Raw genomic sequence first — 17232 nt, 5'->3', positions numbered from 1 at the left:
ACCTGACGCAGAGCTGCTTCTAATCTTGTCTGCTTTGATATAGACAGGGCACACACAGTCTCCCAGCGTGTGCTTAATTCCTGCATCTGGACCTTGACCCAGGAGGAGTCATCCCGGCTGCCTTCTATGAGCTCTCGGGCTGAGCGCTTCAGTGCCTGCACACTGCTGGTCCTCTTCCCCAGTTCTTTTTGGAAAACCTGAGAAGAGCAAATTTTGTAAATTAATTTTAAAGCCTCAACAGTAACATGCGCTATCTGAAACATGTGCATAAAACAATACATACAGACACATAAGACTCACAGTTCAATAATCATATTTTTGACAAATCTTCAGAGGTTAAGAAATGACCAACTGCTTTTAGTTGAGCACCAAGAATGCAGTCTTTTTTTTTTTTAATATTTTCTTTTTAGTTGTAGTTGGACATAATACCTTTATTTTATTTATTTATTTATTTTTATGTGGTGCTGAGGATTGAACTCAGGGCCTCGCATGTGTAAGGTGAGTGCTCTACTGCTATGCCACAATCCCAGCCCGGAGAATGCAGTCTTATATATATTTGTTTAATCTTGTAATATTTTTATGAGGGAAAAAAGATATGCATGCCTTGTTTTTTTAAAATAAGACACTGGATTTAAATAATGGCAGTCAGGCTTTACTTCAATTACACACACAGATGCATCAAATTTCTTTTTTCAATGATTCTTTTGATAGGATGTCCCAATTCCTCCCAAATTATTAGTGTGACTGCCACATGCATGCTGGCCACTGCATTACACAGGGGATACAATGAAGAGACAAATGAATGACTAAGCAGTCCTGATGAACATCATGGAGTTCTCCAAGATAATGATGGGGAACCCACAGGGAGTTGGCAAGTAGTCCTTTTTTGTTTCTTTTTTATAGAGCAACTTTGTCTTCATGGCACCTATCCTAAATAAATTCATATTCATTGAAGATGATTCAATTTTTATTTATCATATTAGATGAAAAAGCTTTTAAGTTTTTTTTTCCCCCTTCCTAATTTTGATGAACTTCTATGTGCCAAGCGCTAAGTTGGTTTCTTTTGGCCCAGATTTATCTAGGAATTTCCAGGATTCTTTATTTCTGATCTAAGAGTCTATATATAAAAGTAGAGCTTTCAAATAACCAACCTTCTGTCTACAATAAAATTAATTTATTTTTCAAATAATCCCCCTAAATGAACATTACCATTGGGTATATCTGTGTGTTTCTATTGAGACTCAGATCAGTCACAAAAGGGAGCCCATCTAAGAATCCAAACACAGTATAGTTAATTCTTTGATTTCACTCAACCAGTGTTAAATGATATGTGTCTGCAGACAGACGGTACACACATATGTACTGCACACACACACAAGCACTGAAAGGACAATAACTAAACATTCCATTTGTGATGAAACTAGTCCCAACAGTTCTGATTAGAGTTTCCAATGTACTTTTATTGAAATTTCCTGAGCCTTCCAATTGTATTACTAATGCTAAATGATTAATTCATTCTTGGTGATCTTTAACATATAAAAAAATTGGCAAGTATCTAGGGCAGTAAATATTTAGACAGTGAGTTTATAAAAATGGCATTATGTAAAAAGTAACATTATACTATCCATTACTCACTAAATGAGTTCCAAGAAATGGAAAAGTTTGTATTAATCATGCACAAAACGTTTGTTTCAATATAAGCAAAGCAATGTAATTTTTAAGATTTGTAATTTTTGTAGGCCTTGTCAATGTTCCTTATTTATTCTTTAATTTTCTAGTATAATAAAGTCTCTGTAATGGGTATAATCATAGAATAGAAACAGAAAAGGAAAAAATATGCCAAAGAACCAATTATGTTAAGAAGGACAGGTAAATCAAAATAGGGAAACATAAAGAGAACATTTAAAAATGTATACATTTTTTGTACCAAAAAATCACAACAGGAATTAAGTCAGAGTGCTATAAGATATTTGTTCAGAAAGTCAACTCTAATACCATAACCATTCTATATTAGTACTGTTTCATGGTGTTTCCAAGGTTAAGCTGTATTATATCATTTGATCATAATTTAGGAACTTACACTACTATCAGCTGGGCACTTCAAATATATCTTTGCATGACAGTTTAACGTACAGATCAGGAGATTGCAAGCAAACCAATTATCTTGAAAAAAATAATAAGTCCCTCATAGCACATGCTGGTGACTCATAAATTGCTATAGTTCAAGGAATAAGGTTAAAACAGCTTTTAAAAAAGAAGAGCTTTAATCATGACCCCCACGGATCATGTCACAAATCTGCACATTTATGCAATGACCTAGTTCTGGGTCACTGAACAAATGATTTTAAATTTTATTATATAATTATTTAGATGAACAACTAAAGATAGTAAAACATGCTTGAAACGGGGTTTAAAGCACAAAAACAAAAGTATTTCACCAATAACTCAAGTAATTTTCCCCTATCACCTTTTTGGTTTTCGTTTCGGTACATGCCAGGTAAGTGCTCTACTATTGAACAACATTCCCAGTGCTCCCCAGCACTATTTTAGTTGGCTTCCTGATTTCTGCTCAGAAGTACACAAATTTTAACAACAAAGATGGTGATGTACTATGACACAGTCTCCTGATTTTAAAGGGCTAATTTAAGTGGTACACACCCCTCTAGACTCAAAATAAGCAAATGAGATAAAATGTCCCAGAAAATACCTTGTGATTATCGATTAGATTCATCACTAAATCAATGTCTCCATGAACGGGCTGGTCTTCTGCCAGCTGGGGTTCAACCCTATACAACCAATCGATGAGGGCCTGCAGGGCATCTGTGAATTGTCCAGAAAATAGCAATGCTTCCTCCAATTTGTTCTGTCTGGGGAAAAAGGGTAGAAAAATTACTCTGAGAACAGAAGAGCTGCCTTAACATGTCTGAACATATGAAGTTCATTTATGCAGGGTGAGTGGTATTCAAGAGAAGAGAAAATACATAGGTATTTACTGCTCTTTCTTTACTTTCCATAGAACATAAAAATAAAAAAAGTTATAAAAGTTTTGTTATTACTTAAATATTCCTGACATCTGTTCCAGGAAAATTCCATTACCATAAACTTTGGAAATTAATGATTTTTTGAGTTTCTTCCTAAAAACATGCCTTCATAATTTAAAAAAAGATTTTTAAAAATTTGCTTTACGTGGTCAGACAATAAACTTGACTGTTTTAGTATGCTGTTTTATGAATTTAAATACATATACAGATTCATATTACCATCACCATAATCAAGATACCGTTTCACCATTCCCAAGCCCCTCATGCTCTTTCTTTATAGTCACACCCTGCCCTGGCATTCACTGCTCTGTTCCTCATCACTGTAACTTTTTGCCTTTTCAGAAATGTTAAAACAAAATCATTTATATGACATTGCAAAAATGATGTCCTTTTGAGATGGAAGAAGATAAAAAAAAACTAATACTGTAAAAACTTAATGTGAAGTTCTGTAGAACTGAATAATCTTTATTATTAAGACTTGAATTGTGCCAAACAAACCTTTTGGAAATAAAAAAAGTGAAAGGAAAACATAACATTTGTTAATTTACGAGTTGTTTGAAACAGGAACACTTTCTAAAAATCATGTACAGAAATTTTATTTAAAAAATATACATCAAAAAGCAAAGAACATAAAATTCACATAAAAGATGCCATTCATCCCTGAAGAAGTATGTGTGCGTGCACACACACACACAATTTGTATGTACATATGTAAAAGGGCAAAAATCTGCTAAAGGAGATCAGAAGAAAAATTCCAATAAAAACTAAATTTTCAGGGGCCCTTATTTAATCTGGATACAGTTGAGGATCCCTGATCCAAAAATCTAAAATCCAAAAATGTTTCACAATCTGAAACTTTGTGAGGAATAATGCAATGCCACATATAGAAAATTCTATACCATGACACTTTATGGCAGGCTCAATATTATTACAAAACACTACATCAGGCTATGTGTATAAGGTATATATGAACCAAAGAATTTCATGTCTAGATTTGGGTCCCATCCCCAAGATATCTTATTCTTTAAATGCAAATATTCCAACATCTAAAAAACTTCTTAAGTACTTCAGATATGATATACTCAACCCTTTTGGCAAAAATAACTAAAACTAAGGCTCAACAGAAAGCTTAAAAACATTTACAAGATATTTGAACTCTTGTACTTTGTACTTAAGTACTCAAAATTTTTGAAATAAGTCTTGTACCTTCACAAAAGTGTAATGAGAAAGAAGGAGACTGGAAAGGGGTAAATGGAGGCTGAAGAGAATGCTGGTGCCAGATCAGTAGTGCCTTGCTTGCCACATTAAGGAGCCTATGTCTCATCCACATCCAACAGCAAGGCTCTGAAGGACATGAAGCAGGAATGATAAGATCCCATTGCATTTAAATAAAAAAATCATCCTAAGTAGCTCCATGGAGGTTAGATGAAAGGAGGGATAAACCAGGTTTGGGGAGACCAGTCAGAGCAGTTTGTGTAGTCAAGTGTGAGATGACAGAGACTGGGGAAGGTATCTTTTTTTTTTTTTTTCCTTCTAATGAGAGGTTAAAAATAAATAAGAATGAACAGCAAAGGCTTCTCAGAACAGGTGCTCTGTGAATGGATATTTAGGACAAGCAGATGTCCCCTAGGCAAAGAAGTTATCTAAGGTCCCTATAATGTCCCTGCAAAGTACCACTAACTTCTATTTGAGGGAGGTCTACAAAGTAACCAAACTGCCTAAAGGACATCCTACTTTCTTTTTAAAATTTATATGATTGCAGAATGCATTACAATTATTATTACACATATAGAGCACAAATTTTCATATCTCTGGTTGTATACAAAGTATATTCACCAATTCTTGTCTCCATACACATACTTTGGATAATAATGTTCATCACATTCCACCATCATTTCTAACCCCATGTTCTCTCCCTTCCCCTCCCATCCCTCTGCCAAGTACAAGCAAGGCACTACTGATCTGGCCCCAGCATTCTTGAGCATTCGTCTATTCCTTCCATGCTCTCCCTCCCTACCCCACTATGAATCAGCCTTCTTATATCAAAGAAAACATTTGACATTTGATTTTTCGGGGATTGGCTAACTTTATTCAGCATTATCTTCTCCAACTCCATCCATTTACCTGCAAATGCCATAATTTTATTCTCTTTTACTGATGAGTAATATTTCATTGTGTATATATGCCACATTTTTTAATCCATTAATCTACTGAAGGACATCTAGGTTGGTTCCATAGTTTAACTATTGTGAATTGTGCTGCTATAAACACTGATATGGCTGTGTCCCTGTACAATGTTGTTTTTAAGTCGTTTGGGTATAGACCAAGGAGAGGGATAGCTAGATCAAATGGTGGTTCCATTCCCAATTTTCCAAGAAATCTCCATACTGCTTTCCATAGTGGCTGCACCAATTTGCAGCCCTACCAGCAATGTATGAGTGTACCTTTTTCCCTATATCCTCACCAACACTTATTGTTGTTTGTGTTCATAATAGTTGCCATTCTGCCTGGAGTGAGATGAAATCTTAGAGTAGTTTTGATTTGCATTTTTTAATTGCTAGCAATGATGAACATTTTTTCATATATTTGTTGACTGATTGTACACCATCTTCTGAGAAGTGTCTGTTTAGGTCCTTGGCCCATTTATTGATTGGGTTATTTGTTTTTTTGGTGTTTAGATTTTTCAGTTCTTTATATACCCTAGAGATTAGTGCTTTCTATGATGTGTGAAGGGTAAAGTTTTGCTCCCAAGATATAGGCTCTCTATTCACCTCACAGATTATTACAGATTTAATGCAATTCCAGTCAAAAATCTGAATGACTTCCTCATAGAAATAGAAAAAGAAATCATGAAACTCATCTGGAAAAAGAAGAGATTTTTATTTTAGCAGGAAGAGTAAAGCGTGGCATCACTATACCAGACCTTAAATTGTACTACAGAGCAATCATAACAAAAACAGCATGGTATTGGCACCAAAACAGATTGATAGACCAATGGTACAGAATAGAGGACACAGAGACTAACCCACAAAATTATCTTATATTAGACAAAGGTGCAAAGAACATGCATCGGAAAAAAGATAGCCTCTTCAACAAATGGTGCTGGGAAAACTAGAAATCCATATGCAACAAAATGAAATTAAACCCCTCTCACCAAGCACAAACCTCAATTCAAAACTGATCAAAGACCTAGGAATAAAATGAAAGACCCTGTGTCTAATAGAAGAAAAAGTAGGCCCTAATCTCCATCATGTGGGATTAAGCCCCAACTTTCTTAACAAGATTCCTTTGGCACATGAATTAAAATCAAGAATCAATAATGGGATGGACATCCTACCTTTCCACAGATTTTCCACATATGGTATCCCACTTGTCTCTGAGTTCACTCAGCATGTTATCCAGCTTCAGGTTGTCATCAGCTAGGGTGGTTTTCTCCTTCAGAGAACGGCCAGTTCGGTTGGTGGTATCGTAGACAGAATGCTTGGCTCCAAGGGATTTCTGAAACTCCTATATATTTAACAAGAAAACAATGTGCTTTTCTACTTGGACTAATAAACAAAATAGATAAAAGGCATTAAAGAGGCATCCCTGACAAATGGAGTCTCTGAGCCAATATGAAGGGGAAGTAAGAATGGCCCCTCTAGATTCTCATGTTTGGGCCCACGGCTTATGCCATTCTCACCATTTAGGAAGCCTATATCCTTCCTCTCTGGCTATACAAAGCCCTATCTATGTCTTAGAACAATACAGATTGCTCTTTCAGAATCTAATGGCTACATTGCTAACATGACATCTATACCTTGCTGCCTTTTACATCTATACCTTGCTGCCTTTCATGTTTGTGTATATACACATCTCTATGTGTGGAGGGATGAGTTATATTCTTTCTACACAGCTCTATTATAAGCATTTACAGACCAGAGGAACTATCTTTGCAAGCCTTTTGTTATCCTTTTATACATAGTAGGTATTTGTAAGTGTTTAATAGAAGGTTAGGAAAAAAAGACAACTCATTGAATGTACAACCTCATGGATGGAGAAGAAAGAAAGGTCAACTTAATGGGTAGCTTACAACCTTACAAAATATCAGGCAATTATAATACAGTGATTCTCAATTCAGGCAGCACACTAGAATCACACTAGGTAGTAAAATGCTCTGCAAATGTAATTTTCTCACATAACATCAAGGTTAACAATGATCTAATAAGATTTTATTGCCTGTAAAAGTTATACTTTAAATGTCCTATTACAAGACAAAATAGTATATTTTTTAATTTATTTTGAGACAGGATCTTGCTAAATGGCCCAGACAGTTGTTGAATTCGCCTGCCTCAGCCCCTGAGTAGTTGGGATTATAGGCATATATCACCAGGTTGCATTTTTTTAATGTAATTTTAGTTGTAGATGGACATAAAAACTTTTTATTCTACTTATTTTTGTGTGGTGCTGAGGATCAAACCCAGGGCCTTACACATGCTAGGCCAGCACTCTACCACTGAGCTGCAACCCCAGCCCCCAGGTTGTTTCTATATATATATATATATATATATATATATATATATATATATATATAAATATATTTGTAGCTGAACACAATTCACTTATTTATTTATTTTTATATGGTGCTGAGGATTGAACCTAAGTACCTCACACATGCTAGGCAAGTGGTCCACCACTGAACCACAACCCCAGCCCCACAAAATGTATTTTGAGGCAACTACATCTGGAAATTTTAAAGTATTAAATTAATTATAATATCATGCTATTTCTATAGTTTATTATTCTAAATGTTATTTTTTCATGCATTCTGAACAGAATGCTTGTGTTTAGAATCACGATATTGATAAAGGCTTTCTTCACACGGTAAACACATAATAAATATTACAGCCGAGTATTTTTAAAAGACAAAAGTCCCCAAATGATGAATAAGTACAAAAGACTTCTTTGAAAATTAATAATGGACTACTATTAATTAATGGACTACCTTGAAATGTGTCTTGAAGAAATGGCTGACTTTGGCTACAGGCAATATGGAGCAAAACAGAGAATCTGTTAGATTAGTTCTGTGCATTTTCTTTATCTGGGATTCTCTATTATGCAACATTCTTTCATAACACTACAAGTCCTCCATGTTCAAATTCATAAAAGGCATTCTATCTTGAGAGACAGGCTATTGTTTTTCCATCAGAGGGGAAGGATGGAAGGTGCTGTTCACTGTCACTGTGCTTCCAAGATTGGATGTGGCAGCTCCCCAGCTGCCAGCAGAACAAGCCATCATAAGTCCTCATTCAGCCAAGAACAGATGTTCAATGTGTTTCCTCCAGGCATCCTCTGGTCGTGACCCTGTGAGCCTAGCCCGCCTGGGTGAAAATGATGGCTAGAATTTTCTGATGATGAACCTGACACTGCTCCCAATTTTTCCAGTCTTTTAAAGTTATCGTGTTTTAAGCAGTGATTTATCGGTAGATGCCTAAAACTGTAAAACTGTTTGCAAGAAACCAACTCTCCTTTTACCCACATCCTCACTCTCACGGTTGGTGATCACTTTACAAACAGAACTGTAAACAGACACAAATGCAAGAGTTGGGTAGCAGGGTATGTGAAAATCAAAATGCCAATGCCAACATTCAAACCACTACAAATCCTTTATGTGTTTTAGACTGCAGAGGAAGTCTAGTTTTATTTTATTTATTTTCTTTTTGGTAATGCTGGCCATCAAACTTAGGATCTTGCATGTGCTAAGCAAGTGCTCTACCACTGAATGACATCCTTAACTCCCAGTTTTAATTTTGTATTTTTTTAAGCAATTAACTCTTGAATCATTAATATAACAGTCACTAAAAGTAAAGACATTATTGCTGCCTGACTCACATCAAATGCAATTGGTTTTAAATTTGACATAGGTTCATACTGGGTGGGCTTTTTTCTCTAGTGATGAATAAATACATAATCAAGTAAGAATCTAGATGTGATATTGAAATACATAATGATGTATTGCACAATATGCTTTTCTAATGACAGACCCACCTTATGCTGTGCAAGCTGTGTTTTTATTTTATCTGGATCATTGGCAATTTCCAGTTCAGAATCCAAACACTTTTCTGACTCTTCCAGCCATTCCATTAGTTTAGTCCAAGCTTCATGGAACTGTAAAAGAAATTCACATCTTTGTCCAGAAATTTTTGAATATACTGTATTTGATATCTAGCATATTTTAAAATAGAAATTAATATTAATGGACATATTGAATATCATTCATTCAAAAATTCCCTTGAAGAAGAAAAAAGTAAAGCTTTCTCCAGAAAATTACAAAATGTCTGGACAGTGCTTGGCATTTATGTTTGTACCCCAAGGTAATTTTGTTGTAACCCATTCAACACATGGACATGAACAGAAATAGGAAGAGACCCAGTTAAGGAGCTCCAGGGAGAACTTCCTTTTTTCCTGCTCTTTATCTTTGCTCAATAATTAACACAGATTCTCAGAAAATGTTGTTTGGTCTTTATGTTGTGTTGTGGTCCACCGTGGTCTCTTGACACATGTGGATTTACTTCTAAGGTGTTTAATTTCTCTTTTTAATATTTATTTTTTAGTTGTAGTTGGACACAATACCTTTATTTTATTTATTTATTTTTATATGGTGCTGAGGATTGAATCCAGGGCCTTGCACATTCTAGGTGAGCGCTCTACTGCTGAGCCACAACCCCAGTCCCAGGTGTTAAACTTCTAATGTGTTAAGAAAAAGGAAGGAAAGTGGAGGAGGAAGAATAAAGCTTGAAAATTGGTTTTTAAAAGTAACAAGAACAAAAAGGCACTATATTCCTACTAACCATAAAGAGAATTCCACATCTTCATTTGTGCTAACAAAATGCTCACATTAATGCCTGTGTCTCACATACTAGTTTTATATGTACAAGCACGCACAATACTTCAGTTCTAACAAAATATAAATCTCACACTCTGGAGCTACATATTTGTGGTTTCAGCCAAGGTCTCTTTTCTATCATATAGAAGAATTAGTAGGTTCTAATTTTAGATACCAAATTGTGAAACTGGTTATAAATTATTTCTTATAATAAACTAAAATGAACATATACATAACAAAACTAATCAACATAAAAGACTTGTCTACCAAAAAACATTAATAATGAAATAAAAAAAAGACATTTATCAACATGAGCACAATCCAGGCACAGAACCACAAAGCTTCAGGGCCCACAAGAGATTATCTCATTACAAATCTGCTCTCTCTGCACATCCCTCCCAAAACTCTAATCAATTTAAACATGGAAAAAGAAAAAAGCCAGGCAGAAAGGCACATGAAATGCCAAAGTCAGAGAATTATGATCTACATTAGAGCCAAAAACTGAGATAGAATAAAAAAGAAGGAAATTAAAGAAACAGCTAGTTAAGGTGTTAGGTAGTTTGAGAATAAATAACATAGGATGCAACAGCTGGATGCTAAGTTCACTAATATAAACCATAGTTTCTAAGAAGGGTTCTGCTTTCAAAGCTATTTTTAAGCCATATAAATAGAGGGAATGCTATCCATTTCCAGTGAAACAGTGGAAAATATTTATGAAGTGAGTTAAATGAAATGAAACCAGGAAATTGATTAAGTGAAGAATGAAGAAAGAGGATGAGTAACTGGCTATTGGTACCAAAAAACCTTTGTAAATGAGAAGTTCCAAAATCAAGAAATACCTGTACTACAGATGGCAATGTGCCACATACTACAGAGAAAAAAAATGTTAGGCTCGGAATTAATATTTTTTTAAATTTTTTTAGTTGTTTATGGACCTTTATTTATTAATTTATATGGAGTGCTGAGAATCGAATCCAGTGCCTCACCCTGGTAGGCAAGTGTTCTACCACTGAGCCACAACCTCAACCCAAATTAATATAGTTTTGAAGAAACATTAGAAACTAACTCTGTTCCAAAGGCTTCTTTTTAGCACTGGACAAGTCATATCTCTCACTCAAAAAGGAACATATAGCATGTAATTCTCTAATGCAATCTGCCATTTCTAAAACTTTAAAAAATTTATCCTGATAGCTATAAACAATGAAACACTTGATTCCCATGACACTGTTATATCATGTAACTGAGCTTGCCTTAGGAAGACTGCCTTAGGAAGTACTTGGAAGTTAGTAATAAAATAAAGTATGATCCCTTGCTCTAAATATGAGAGTGGAGGCTGAAAAACAAAGGAAAAATCAACAAACACAATAACAAGATTTGGAGCTTCTTTTTGAGCTTTAATGATAATGGTCAAGGTATAATCAGTCTTTCAAGATCAGTTCCCCAGGGCCTGAAATTGCTGCCAGGTCAAAAAATGATGTCAACATGCAAAAATAGGCCATGGTCTTTTCAGGAAATAAACAACGTGGCTCCTGATTGCTACACCTTACACTGCCCGCAATAAAAAGTACTTTAATAACATACATTTCAGTAGTTAGAACTGATCCAGTGCCAAGTTCAGAGAATTTCTGTAAAGGTTTATTACCTGCTTGGCCCTCTTTCTTGCTTCATCCAAAGATCTTCCTCTTTCCACTAACCGTTGAACCACTTTTTCCCATCGACTTTGAACACTGATGAGTAGATTCTTAATTAGGACAACATCTTGTTTCTGACTAAAATACTTCAGGTGGGTTCCAGTTTTGTCCAGTTCTATTATCTGCTCTCGGTGGGAATTTACTTCATTGGCAAAAACCTTTCCCCCAGAAAAAAGGACAAAATTAGAAACAGGAGAAAAATGCTTTTGGTATCATAAAGCTCAAATTATTTTAATGGTCAACCGAAGGTTTTCAAGCACCAAATTCATACTTTTCCCATGAAAAGAGCCCAGCGTCTGAAAGGAGAATGCTATCCATTTGAGTCACTACATACCTTGTGCTCATCAATTTGAAACAAGACTGTGTCCAAGATAAGACTTGGCCGAGAAGCTACATTTAGGGTCTGTTCAGCCTGGGTAAGCCAGTTGATGAAGTCTTGGAGGGAATTATGGAACTCCATTGCCAAGTTGAGGGCCTCTTCCAGTTTAGTCTGTGAAGGCAGATTATTTAGTGTTTGATGCCTAAGGGTTTGGGTTATATTGTTGGTTTGTTTTAGGTTAATCATTCTTTGCAGATTCCTTTCCCTTCCACACTTTATGAATACAGTATCCATATTAACCAGTCAGATTACTTTTTTATAATGGGCCTTCACTAAAATACTAGCAAATCAAACTTCTTTATTAATTCCATCTAGTAAGAAGTATTTTCCCACAGCTAGAAAATATTTAATATACATTAAACTGTACTAATGGACAATTTTCTGATAGCATTACTCCCAGCATTACAGATTTCTTAGATTGTTGTTCTGAAATCTCTAAAAAGTGACAAAAAATTCATAATTTAACATAAATTGTAATCACTTTTGGATCAAATTTTTATGTAAATGCTCATAAAATCCAAGTAGAATCTCTTGCTCTTTCTTTGTTTCATGGGTGTGATTAGAATTTGAGAGTTTGATAATATTTAAAAATATCCCTGAATGACACTTGAGCTATGATATGTTTTTATCTGTATTGTATAGATACCTCTTTGTTCTCTTGTCAGCATACTAGGTTCAACTGATGGCATGGAACCCCATGCATACAGAATCCTTTTTAAACGTGAATTACTAAAAATTCTACTCTTGATAGTTCTAACTCAGAAATAAGGCAAAATCCATGCAATCAACCAACTAAAACATTGGTTCTATTATTTTAATCAAAGTACATACTTTCCTTTCATTGAGTTTGGTTTCCACTGATTCCCATTTTTCTTTCAAGTTATTTATGTCTTGGTCAATATTTGTCTCTGCAGATTCGGGGCATCTTGCAAGCATCTGCTGGCCTTTCTGCATCAGACTCTTATATGTTTCCTCTTTAACATCAAAGGCAGCACAGACTTCCTAAATTGAGATACCTTGAAGTTATATGACTTTAAAGAAAATAAAATCTAAGAATTCTATCTTTCCAGGTCATCAATCCCAAACCCCTTAACAAATATTCATTCCTCTGGCATAAAGAACAATCATGACACACAGTTAAAACTTTTTTCTATATTGAAATAATACCAAAACCTACAGCTATATCCAGTCTACTGAGAAATCTCAGAAATGGTGCTATTATTATCAATGCATTCTGCATGCCAAAGTTTGAAGCAATAGTTTTCATGTTGTCAAGAAATATTTCACAGGCTGGGATTGTATCTCAGTGCAGAGTGCTCACCTAGCATGTATGAGGCACTGGGTTAGATCCTCAGCACCGCATAAAAACAAATAAATAAAACAAAGTTATTGTGTCCAAATACAACTATATATATATATATATATATATATATATATATATGTGTGTGTGTATATATATATATATATATGTGTGTGTGTGTATATATATATATATATATTTTTTTTTTTTTTAAAGAAAGGTTTTACTAGCCAGGCACAGTGATGTGCACCTTTAGTCCCAGCTACTTGGGAGTCTGAGACAAGAGGATGGCAAGTTGGGAGCCAGTCTCAGAAACTTAGTGAGACCCTGTCTCAAAATAAAAAATAAAAAGGGCTGGGGTGGAAATCAGAGGTAGTGCACCCCTGGGTTCCGTCCCCAGTACAAAAGGGGAGAGGGGAGACACATAAGTATCTTCTTTTAACAGAAGAAGAACATATTTTCCAGCCTTCCATGGTACTAGGTGAGAATATCATGCTTATTAAATGAACTCTGATAGGGCAAAGGGTAAAGGGAGTGGGGAATAGGAGTAGGAAAGATGGTGGAATGCGATGGTCATCAATACCCTAAGTACATGTATGAAGACACGAACAATGTGACTCTACTTTGTGTACAAATAGAGATATGAAAAATTGTGCTCTATATGTGTAATATAAATTGTAATGCATTCTGTTGACATATATAACAAATTAAAATAGAAAAAACCAATAATCTTGTATATTCTGATTTATTTTGGAGATTTTTCTTTATACCTCAAGGCCCAACAGTTTAAAACCTGCACAGGATTATAACATTATCCATTTGAGCTTATCAATTTTGGGGGAAATGTTGGCTTCTAAAAAATAACTTGACTTCTAAAACCTCATGTGCTGACACATTAATCTTTGAAATAAATAATAGGTTCTGACTTAAAATTTTTAATCGATAACTGGTATTGTTTCTTACACACAATAATCTCTGCTATAAAATCATGTATCCTTTAAAGCCTTTCTTATTATATATAATATAACACCTGGGCCCACAAAAATGGTCAATCTGTTAATCTGAGACTAGAGCTATAAGAAATCTGAACGTACCATATGGGCATTAAGTTGCTCCCTGGCCGTTTCCGGTAAACCTCCCAGAGGTTTGGATGCCAGCAGATGACGCTCTGTGTCAGTAAGCCACTGCTGTAAATCCTCGATTTCGCCATGGAACCCTTTGGCCTGCAGTGATAGGTAAGTTTTAAGTTTGAGCCACAAACACTGTCACTTTCACAGCAGAAAACAGATTCAAACAGTCCCAGCCTGCCAAGCCCCTCTCTGCATTCCCAAAGGCCAGGTACCATTAAATCTGCCTGGCCCCTCAACTCAGCAGATAAGAGTATTATGCTAAGAACTGAAGAGTGCCTTCTTTTTTACTCTGTTCTTTATCCACACTCATTTCTGCTACTCTCCTTAAAGTATAAAAATTAAACAGTCTGTGAACTAATGAAAGAAATCCATGCTATTTTGGTCTTGAACACTACAGACTAAATCTCAGGATTTAGTCTCTTTATTCACCTGACGTAAGGCACCATCCAGCTGCTGCTTCCTTTTTTCTGTTTTTTCCAGAACATTTTGCCAGCGTTGATTTAAAACTTCAAGCTTGTGCTGAAGATTGCTTGCTTCTTCTCCTGCACTTGATTCAATTAGATCATTTCCTGCTTTATTAACTGCTTCCACTGTGGACTGATGAGCTAATACGTCATTTTGAAGCACCTGAAAATATTAAGAAAACATCATGTTTGCCAGTTGGTAACACACTGACACCACTTTTAACATAATTGTATTTTCTGTTTATGAGACATTCTGAAACAAAAACCTCAAAACAGAGATTAATGTGAGGTTTTAAAGTGATGGAATTCATTTTACTTTATAGCTTTCCTAGATATAGTTTTAATCAACCAACACTCCTTGAAATAATTGTGTAAGGACACCTTGCCAGTTCTTCCCATTACAATGACCTTGTAACTGATGCACTACATATCTGGAGATTATCATTAAAGGTTCTAAATTTTTTCAATTTATTGAATCAAAATTAATTTTTATGTCTTAATTACTTAATTTAGAAATATTTTTATATATTCATTTTCAAACATAAAATTATCACTTCTAAAATATAGATATTTTATAATTAGCTTTCTAAAAGGAAAGAAAGTAACCAAAGAATATTCCTTTATTTTCTCTTATTGGAGGGGCATTAGAATTAACTGCTAATTTCAAAGGAATGTAATATTGTAAGGGTCCATTATAATCATTCCCTACGCTTACTGGCTCATAGTTGGCAATGGTAAAGAAAAAGAACTTCAGCTCTCAGCCCATGTCAGATATCACACGTTTGTAGGGGAATCAAGATAGGGATTTCAGAGAAGGGCAGTAGCCATCTGAGAGCACTGTTCTCTGACAGTATTCACTCATTTTCTAAGGCATCTGGTGAAAGAGTGTTTTCCAAAGGCTATAAAACCAAGTGAATAAGGAGTTATCTTTATAGAAAGCAGGTACTTTGATATGTTAATAGTAGGAATTCTTTCTCAAGATGAAAGAGTTAAATGTTCTTGTCCAAATTTAAAAGAAAATACTATAAAATGCAATCTTCTAAATGGTCGGGGTCTATAGGAGACTGCAGGAGAGGAAGGGGTGGAAACATTACCTTCCTTCCTCCATCCAGCAACTCTGTTAGAATTCTAAGTCTTCTGACTTTTGATCTTTGAGCAATGAAAAGAAAAAAGGAACCATTTTTAACTGCTCAAAAGATAGATAAACAAAACTAGAAGGTCCTTCCAGACCCCTCACCAAAACTGGATCTGTGCCTCATCTTTCCATCTCTACTATATATTTTATGTAGTTCATATCACTGATGTAGATTACTTTTTGAAACAACTACCAGGTTAATGGAAACATAAATGCATCTATAAATTCACACTATGAAAATAAACATTTGGTTTCTATGAAGTTAGTCTGATCAGTCATTTTTTGCTTTAAGCAAAGGTATAATACAGACATTAAATAATGAAGCAAGCTTCTATGTAATCACTATTTATGCAAAATAATCCTAATTTCTTAATCAGATATAGCTGGTCAATGACTATCCATTAAGACAGGACCAGGCAAAAGAGGAGAAAGAATCTAAACTAGGGAGTTGTTCGCATGGGGAAAAACTATGAAAGAAGGAGAACTAAAGTAAGAATAGTCAAAAACTGTATCTCATTATCTTAAATGCTATTTTTTGAATTTTACATTTATTTTTAAAATGTTAATGAAAGTAAATTATTAAATGTTTCCTCTCTGATAATCAGGAAAACTTAAAAGTTCAGCTTCAGGACTTGGAAGACACTATTAGTAAGGTAAATGCTTAAGTCTAGGAAAGATTGTGGAATGTTAAGGTAAACTTTACTGTGTATTTATAAAAGTCTAGTGATTCAAGAAATAGGGAATGATCTGCTGCTAAGAATTATCAACCAGTGTCACAAAGATGACAATGACATAAAATGATTTTGCATGAGTCTCTTAAGATTAACAACTTTCATCTCATAAGCTTCAAATCAAAAAACATAAAAAACTCCTTTAAACATAAATGTTTTTAAAAACTGATTTAGAAAGGAATATGACACAAAAAGCCAGTCAAAGATAAGAGTGACAGAGACAGAATGAAAAACCACAACATAATGAGAGATGTACAGACAGAAATCAATTAGATACCCAAGCACAGGAACCAGAGGAAAAACAAAATCTGTGTCAAAACAACAACATTTTGAATCCCTGATTTTTCAGGCTATGCCCAACAACTTTTAAAAATAGGTGAAGTTAACACAATAACAGATATAAGAATTTTAATCGTTCATGTTTTCCATGAAGCTCCAATAAAATTTAGCCACAAATTTCCCATCTCTGCTGTATTTGATAACAACTATACTGAAC

At 34.8% G+C, this 17232-nt stretch overlaps 1 protein-coding gene across 9 annotated transcripts in view; it reads right to left on the bottom strand.

The window, feature by feature from the left end:
• Dst (dystonin) overlaps nucleotides 1–17232 on the bottom strand; it is a 334297-nt gene that overhangs the window by 21861 nt on the left and 295204 nt on the right. For all 9 annotated transcript variants that reach the window (XM_026398944.2, XM_077801782.1, XM_077801781.1 and 6 more), the window contains 9 exons: nucleotides 14836–15033; nucleotides 14371–14499; nucleotides 12808–12978; nucleotides 11932–12087; nucleotides 11549–11755; nucleotides 9069–9188; nucleotides 6379–6548; nucleotides 2708–2867; nucleotides 3–197 (listed from right to left, as the gene is read on the bottom strand). In XM_026398944.2, the coding sequence (XP_026254729.2) occupies nucleotides 3–197; nucleotides 2708–2867; nucleotides 6379–6548; nucleotides 9069–9188; nucleotides 11549–11755; nucleotides 11932–12087; nucleotides 12808–12978; nucleotides 14371–14499; nucleotides 14836–15033 (1506 nt within the window). The remainder of the gene's footprint in view (nucleotides 1–2; nucleotides 198–2707; nucleotides 2868–6378; nucleotides 6549–9068; nucleotides 9189–11548; nucleotides 11756–11931; nucleotides 12088–12807; nucleotides 12979–14370; nucleotides 14500–14835; nucleotides 15034–17232) is intronic.

Source organism: Urocitellus parryii, chromosome 8 (assembly GCF_045843805.1).
Source record: "Urocitellus parryii isolate mUroPar1 chromosome 8, mUroPar1.hap1, whole genome shotgun sequence".
Lineage (NCBI taxonomy): Eukaryota > Metazoa > Chordata > Mammalia > Rodentia > Sciuridae > Urocitellus > Urocitellus parryii.
This window is presented reverse-complemented; position numbering and strand designations above follow the sequence as displayed.